Below are 8,729 nucleotides of genomic sequence, written 5' to 3' on the forward strand. Positions count from 1 at the left end.
AAGTTCCAGAGCAGATATTCTAATATTATAAAAACCTACGTCTGTCTGTCTGTCCGTAACACTTTATTCATGCTCTGATTGGCTGTCTTGGCAGGCCTCTGCCTCTGCCTGCCCCCACCCCCCTCTCCTTGGTCATTCTTGATGGGCAATTGGCTTGTCCTTTCATAAAAGGCTCCCTGTCATAACATGTACAAAACTAGAGATTGTCTTCAGGAAAGCCCCTATTGCCAGCACAAAACACCAGTAAAGAACATCATAAAAGTGGTTAGACCATCATCCACGTCCTATGCATTGTTTTCATGGTACTTTAATAGGAATTACATGACTAAACACAGGCAGACAGGGTTTTTTGGGTGAATCAGGTATCTTTTATTAGACCAACTTAAATACTTGGGAAAAAAAATTTAAGCAAGCTTTCGGGTTTAAAAACCCTTTGTCGGGCTTAGGAAGTCTCTGCAGTTGGTGTGTGCTCTTCCTGGAAGGCATGAAAAGTAAAGAAGCCAGAGGCTGGGCTGGTGTGCATACAGGAAAGACAGTCAGTGAAGATGTAAACTGAGGGGTCAGTGGATGAGAGACAGGCTGGGTGCGGCGGGGAGAAGGGGGATGAATTTAGCAGTTAAATAGTGGAGAGGTACCTGGGGAGTCAGATGTTAGGCAGGTTATAAGGTGTCATAAATCCAATGTCTATATTTAGTCCATGAGTTTTAGTATCCAGGAGGTTGATGAAATGAAGTTCATAGTCTCATCTCTGAGAGGTGTTTTGTAAGTTTCCTTTGAGGATTAGAACTGAGAGATTGGAGTGGTGTTTGGTTTTTTTATGAACTGGACTGAGAAGAAACTCACTACTTATACTATGGGTCGATGAAGATAAAAACCTTGGTTAAATTACAGACAAACAATGGCAAACATTTCTGTGACCCCTGAAAAGCTATTACTCTGCTTACTTTACAATTATTTAGCCATGTCTAAAGTAATGCGGCACTCTGCACACTATGGCTAGGGACAGAAAATATACAAAAACTGGTATAAGTGATCAGAAACCAGTTCAAGTCTGTAACACAACAGAAGTTCAGTGCACATAAACTGCTTTCAAAATGGCCAAATCTTTTTAAGATAAACCTGGATGAATGTACTAGTATCAGACTTAACTGATTTAGGTTAAATCAGTTTATTGAACTTCTGTCCCAGATCCCCTCCAGATTCAACTTAACTCACAGTCCCTCAGCATCCCAGGATGCTTTGCACTTCCCTTGCCAAATCCCCCTCACAGGGTGGGTGGGATAGCCTTGGCCCAAGGTTTCTGCTCCAGCCGAGCAGGGGGGCATACTTTAGCACCGTTCCCCCCCACCCCCCAGGTTCTGGTCTGGGCCACAGCAGGCATGTGGCTGCATTTCCAGAATCAAAACTGAATGTCTGTTCACTTGTTTATAGTTCAATCTACACCGCTTAGACTAACCTGCAAAGATTGAATCAATTCAATCTTGGGCTTTTTGACTGTCTATACTTCGCCTCTGTACCTAGTTACTCAGCTACAACATTCCAGCTGTGCCTATAAGTCTCCATTCATTATTTCTATACCATTAATAAAAACTCTCTAAATTTAAGCTAAGATTTAAAGAGCAACAAGACCAGCCCTCACTGAAATCCCACAAGAGCAGCTCCCACTGAAATATCTCTCTAGGCTCCTTTAACAATTCTAGACCAATTCTTGTTTTGTTTATGCTGTACAACCACAAGTTATGAGACTACTTTTCAATTACCATAAAAGGGAAATGCAAAATCTAACAAGAAACCAATTTTGTTTGGCTAAAAAAAGTTACATGTAACTCAGCAATACAAACATATTCAAAACAGAGAGAACGATTTGGGACATAATTGCACAAGCAAATCAGCAAGTGTATAACCTTTTAATGCAAATAACTCCCGTAAATCAGGTGCTTTTATGTCCATATGCTGTTAGATACCAACTGTGCACTTTTAAGTATCAGATGCATATATCAAACAAACATGTAAAATTCATGCACAATTCAGGAGGCTAACCTCCCTGCTTAAAAAACAGAGAGAGAGAAAAAGGGAAAAAAGCTGCTTTATATCTAACTGAAGCCAACCACATCTGAGGATAAGAGGGATGACTTCAGTGAGTGTAACCCACGGTAACACTAACATACCTTTCTTTTTTTCACTGTATTTTCATCTTGGGAAAGTTGACATATTAGTCATAAGATCATAGGAAAGTAGGGCTAAAAGGGACTTCACAAGGTCATCTAGTCTAGTCCATCTCAAGTCAGGTGCACCCCTGACTAAACCATTCCAGCCAAGTGTTTGTCTAACTTGCTCTTGAAAACTTCCAGGGGTGGAGATTCCACAATGTATCTATGTAGCCTGTTCCAATGCTTGACTAACCTCATGGTCAAAATGTTCCTCCTAATCTCCAACCTAAATATCTCCTGGTATAGCTTTAGGCCATTGTTCCTAATCCTGTTCCCTAAAGCCACAGAGAAAAGCCTATCTCCATCCTCTCTATAATTATCCTCCAAGTATTTGAAGTCTGTTATCAAATCCCCCCTCAGCCTTCTCTTCTCCAGACTAAATAACCCTAGCTCTTTCAGCCTTTCCTCATAAGTCTTGCCAGCCAGGCCCCTAATCATTTTTGTTGCTCTGAACTGGACTCTTTCCAAATTGTTCATATCCTGCTTGAAGTGTGGGCCCCAAATCTGGGAACAGTACTCCAGGTGGGGCCTCACCAGCTCTAAATAAAGCAGAATCACTTCCCCTGATTTGCAAGTGACACTCCTGTGAAAATAACCCAGGACGCTGTTAGGGTTTTTTGCAACAAGAGCATGCTGTTGGCTTATAGTCAGCTCATGGTCCACCATAACCCCCAGGTCCTTCTCTGCAGTACTGCAGCCTAGCCAGTCATTCACCAGTCTGTATTTGTCCATGCAGTTATTCTGCAATCTCATCAGATTGATTATAGACCATTTCTCCAATCTATCTATTGGTGGTGGATGGGTCATACTCGACCTGGGGGGAGGTGGGTAGCGGAGTCCCCCAGGGCTCGGTCCTGGGGCCTGCGCTGTTCAATTTCTTCATCAGCGATCTAGATGATGGGGTGGAAAGTAACCTGTTTAAATTCGCTGATGACACCAAAATTTGGGGGGAGGTGAGCACGCTAGCAGGGAGTGAGAGATTGCAGAGGGATCTGGATAGGTTACAGGGGTGGGCTAACAGGAACAGGATGCGTTTCAATACGGACAAGTGCAGGGTGCTGCACTTGGGCAGTAGGAACCAGCAGCACACTTACACAATGGGGAACTCCCTACTTGAGAGCACGGAGGCAGAAAGAGATCTTGGAGTCATTATTGACTCCAAGATGAACATGGGCCGACAATGCGAGGTCATGGTTGGCAGGGCTAACCGGACCTTGTCGTGCATCCACAGGTGCATCTCGAGTAGAGCCAAGGAGGTGATCCTCCCCCTCTACGCGACGCTGGTCAGGCCACAGCTGGAGTATTGTGTCCAGTTCTGTGCGCCCCATTTCAAGAGGGATGTGGACAACATGGAGAGGGTCCAGAGGAGGGCCACCCGCATGATCCGGGGACAACAGGGCAGACCCTACAGTGAGAGACTGTGGGACCTGAACCTATTCAGCCTCCACAAGAGAAGGCTGAGGGGGGACCTGGTGACCGTCTATAAACTCACTAGGGGGGACCAGAAGGGTTTGGGGGAGACGCTGTTTCCCCTAGCGCCCGCTGGCATAACAAGGAGTAATGGGCACAAGTTGATGGAGAGGAGGTATAGATTGGACATCCGCAAAAACTACTTCACAGTTAGGGCGGCTAGGAGCTGGAACCAACTTCCAAGGGAAGTGGTGCTGGCCCCTACCCTGGGGGTCTTTAAGAAGAGGCTGGATGCCTACCTGGCTGGACTCATTTGAGTCCCGTTTCTTGTTTTGGGGTTTTGTTGTTCTCCCGCCCTGGCGGGGGGTCAGGCTAGAAGATCTACTAGGTCCCTTCCGACCCTAAATCTATGAATCTATGAATCTATGAATCTATTCAGGTCATTTTGGATCCCACTCCTACTCTCCGGAGTATCTGCAACTCCACCCAACTTAGTCTTGTCCTCAAATTTGCCAAAGGTGCACTCAATCCCATCATCCACATTATTAATTATGATATTAAACAATACCAGACCCAGAACAGACCCCTGGTGAACCCCACTTGATACCTCCTCCCAACTACAAATTGAGCCATTGATGACTGTTGGTCATAAGACTGAAAAAAAATCTTTATGCTTATCCATATATATGGTTTGTGTGTGTATGTGTAAGAAATGTATATACACACACACATGCACCCTGATCCATATACATAGGGTCTAGTCATTATCAAAATAAGTGCCTGGTAGTGTGCAAGCACAACAGCAAGCAATGAAAGCTACTGACTGACTCCTCAGTGCAGCTTTGAGTAATTACATTACCGCATGATCAATTTCATTCTCTGGCCACTGAAGTGCAATTACTTTTGCTTACTGCAGCATCAGCAAGAATGCCAGTAGCACTCTCCAGATTTCTAAGCATGTGAACTTGGATATTACTCCTTTTGTAGCCAATGATTGACATTAAGATGTCACCATCCTCTATCTCCTTTGGATATTTTTCCAAAAATCCTTGGACTTTCTTTTTCCTAAAGCAATATGTCAATGACTGCTTGGATCATGATAAATAATAATACTTAGCATTTTCATGGTGTTTTGCATCTTTAAAGCATTATCATATCATATTATTCAAGGACCTGAGCATCCTTAATTTTCACTGTCTCCAAAGAGAGCTAGGAGTGCTCAGGGCCTACAGGAAATGCTGGTTCAGGCCAAAATTTCATTTTTAGGAAATCATTCTGTGTGTTGTTTTATACATTAGGTATACATATACTTTATGCATACATAGATAAACATGACTCTGAATATATTTCCTGATGCTTCTATAATTGGTCTGCTTTTAAATTCATGGTGCCAAGTGTGTACTTCCTTTTTTGAGAAATGCAGAAGTGATTATAGTGCTGGGGGAAAACCCTCTTTTTCTTGCAGTATAAAAAGTGCAACAGGATCCAGAGGGGTTTCATTACTTACACATTCTAGTCCTTTTAAAGGACCAGCAGAAAATGGCAAACTGCTCTGTTCCTGACAAAGCTATGGAAACAGTGGTGAGCATCTTGCTAAGTTTGGAATTCGGGATGGGAATAACAAATAATGCTATTGCTTTGTGGATCTTCTTCTTTCGCCTGAAAATCTGGAAGCCACATATCATTTATTTGCTAAATTTGATGATAGCAGACATCTTGCTGAACATCTGCCTGCCACTTAGACTGATCTTTTTTGTGACGCAAATGGCATGGGATTTTAAAGACACACTGTGTAGAGTAGTGCTCTTTGTGCTATCTCTTTCCCAGGCTGTCTCCATTGCATTCCTCACAGCCGTGGCTGTAGAACGCTATATCAGGGTGGTGCACCCTCACAATAATCTCAGCTTTCTCACAACCAAGACCACCAAAGTCATTGCTTCCTTGGTTTGGCTTCTTGCAATGGGATTGACTGTTGAGATCCTATTTTCACCCCAACACCAAAATACCAAGTGTCGCAGTTTCAACCTACATGGAGAGACCAACTTCCATACTATTGGGCATGATGTGATATTTTTTTTGAAGTTGCTGATTCCTTTTAGTCTCATTTTGTTTTGTACAACTGGCATCATCAAGAAGCTCAGCAAGAGCCGCCAAGCCATGAAAAAGCAACCTGGGCTACAGAAAGCCAAGCTGTTAGTGATCACAGTAGTGGTAGTGTTTGGAGTATGTTTCTTGCCCAGTATGCTGGTCAGAATGCTGACATACATCCTCCAGAGCTCTGAGAACTGTGCAGCTTTTCATGTTGCTGTTCATGTAACTGATGTTACTGTCTGCTGGAGCTACCTCAACAGTGCAATAGACCCAATTGTGTACTGCTTCTCAAGCCCAACCTTTCAACATTCCTACAGAAAGTTCATTCATTCGATTAGGCTGAAAAGAAATGAAGCAGAGCCCCAGAGTCTTGATATTTCCAAAGATTCTGAAACCTAAAGCCAGGGGAAACATTCTGATAAACTTCAATATATGCAACAGGTTTGAAAGGAGATTTTTTTTTGTTTGCACATCCTACACTGTGAATAGATTGCCATTAACAGTTTGTCAGCATTTCCATTACAAACTCTGGTTTGCTGTTTTATTCTACTATTCTAAATTCTTTCATTTCATGAAGCAATAATTGTAATTAGCTAGGTAAGTAAGCTCAGTGCAAATGGCCAGAGCTTTAGGTAGTGAATATTGGTATAGGTCCATTGACTTAAATGACTAGTGGAAAAATGCCAGTGAAAAATATGTTTCTTTTTACAACAAATATAGGATCATCTTTTGCTTCTCCAGAAGTTAAAACTAAAACTCCCATTGGCTGTGGTAGGAATAGGATTCAATTCTAGATCAATTTAAAGATTTAATACAGACAAAAGGCAAATTCTCAATAAGTTAAAATGGTTTTCTTATGTTTAACTCTACCTAAAATAGCACTTATCCTTTAAAAGTAGATGCTCCTTCCTGGTTGATTAAAACTCAAATTCTGACTGAATAATTCTGTTCAAACTAGCAAAGTTCTCTGTCATACATTTGTGGCACTATTTACGTTTACTGGGATGACAAAGAGGACTTGATTGTTTTGCCAAGAAGGCTTTCCATACATAGGATAGTAGGAATGAGAGTGGGTTTGCACTTTTGATTATGAAATGCTACTTTTGTGAATCCATATATTTAACTCTTGCGTATGTGTATGTGATGGAGTATTCTAGGGCTGATGCCTCCAGCAGTCATAGGTGGCAGAAGGCTGCGGCTAACGGGGGCCCTCCAAAGTTTTTGTGGCGGCTGGCAACAGCATCAGCACCACAGCACTTCTATCCCACAGTGCCCAGCGCTGCTTGGCACGCAGCCACTCCTCCACCATGGCATACAGCACCAACGGCCCTACAGTAGGGAAAGGCAGGGCTCAGCCACCCCAAATAATATTTCCCCACCACTTATGCCAGCAGTGGAAAGGGTCTCCTCAAGGGATCTCAGCAGAACAAAGTTTCTAACCTACAAACTAGGCTGTGAAGCCCAAAAAGTAGACAGGAAAGACCAGGGTGCCAGAGAAACGTGCCATTGTGATAAATATCCCAGGTAACATCTGCCCGCAGGGTTGCTATAAAGAAATCCTATCCATAAAGTACAGCTGTTCTCTCCTAGTGGGACACCTTAAGAAGTGCAGCAGTCAGAAGATCCTTCTACCTTCTTATGGTTCCTTCTCTAGTTGCCCCGTTTTTTGCCATGCATTGAGCTCTTGCAAAACCATATAGCATTCCTGAGGGGAACAGAGGATTCCAACTGTTTCCCCCACCAACAAATCCATATCCCATTATACTTTGGAACTGAGGCAGTTCCAAAGTCACAGAGGAAATCTTATAGTCACAGTCAAAGCACATGGGCAGAAGCCTCCTTTTTGTTTATTTGCTTGACTGATGGCATTTTTTGGGTATGCTCTCATCAAAAATGAAGGCATGAAGGAAGTTGTGCTGCATTGTGGAAAGATATTGAGCCACAATATCAGAAAGTCCTTTTCTAAAAATATTGCTTGTTTATTTCCTTCCCTTTTCCCATCTTTTAGTTGTGATACAGGTATGCAACGGTGATATTTTATATTTTTATGATGCCATTAAACTTAAAACTTCCAAATGTAGTATAATCTAGATGTCAGCAGGTATACATACATGGGTTTCTATTATTAAACACAAATGGACTTTTATACATGGAATTTCTGTAAAAAAAAAGGGGGGTTTCTAAATGATCTTTTAGTGGTGGAAATAAAATATTTTAATACAACACATAAACAGCCTTCTGCTTCTTACTCCTTCCAAACCACTAAAAAATCATTATCCTTGCTGGCACTTGTTCTGAAAACCAGAGGATTTCACTGAGAGCCTGGGAACAGCTGTCATGTGCAATTTTAAGCAACTCTCTGTAGTACCTGTGTTGTAATATGTAATGATTTTCTGCTGTTCGGCCACCAGCCTTTGCAGCTGCTCCATCTGTTGCTTCATCACCTGTTCCTGCTTCCTTGGGCTCTGTGAACAGCACCAAGAGACAGTATCAAAATATGCTCACGTGTGATTTTTAACAGGAAAGAATCCTAACTCTCAGTGTTTTCATTTTGGTTTGTTTTGTTTTTAAAAAAGGAGGTCCAGGGAAAATATCTGGGTTTAAAACACTCCTGCATTAGTGTCAAAGCTCAAATAAAACTGCTGTTTGTTAAGAGGATGAGAATCAGAAAGTGAAACTGCCTGCTTATTTCCATTGTTAAATACAATTTAAATGTAAATTAATAACATACATGCTGAAAAGTAGTTATTAACATTATTTCACCAGCAATAACCTAACACAAGGAAAAACTTTTGATCCTGAAAGTATTCTCACTTATTTTTTTCCTTAAACATTGATGTCCACCTGCAGTTTTTACAATCTGACAATATAAACTTAACATTTTCGAGACAGAACTGTAATTCAGAGCGACAGATGCTCATACCATATGCTGAATAAATTTATGTTTAAACTACTCAAACATTTAAAATAAATTATTTAAAATAATTAAATAAATGAAGAGAGCACACCTGTCTAGTT

At 41.7% G+C, this 8,729-nt stretch overlaps 1 protein-coding gene across 1 annotated transcript in view; it reads right to left on the minus strand.

The window, feature by feature from the left end:
* Positions 1 to 8,729, minus strand: part of LOC109304286 — a 21,210-nt gene that overhangs the window by 6,020 nt on the left and 6,461 nt on the right. Inside the window, exon 2 of the mRNA XM_019526771.1 lies at positions 8,080 to 8,176. Within this exon, the coding sequence (XP_019382316.1) occupies positions 8,080 to 8,176 (97 nt within the window). The remainder of the gene's footprint in view (positions 1 to 8,079; positions 8,177 to 8,729) is intronic.

This window comes from Gavialis gangeticus, unplaced genomic scaffold (genome assembly GCF_001723915.1).
Source record: "Gavialis gangeticus isolate Ggan-Ray unplaced genomic scaffold, GavGan_comp1, whole genome shotgun sequence".
Lineage (NCBI taxonomy): Eukaryota > Metazoa > Chordata > Crocodylia > Gavialidae > Gavialis > Gavialis gangeticus.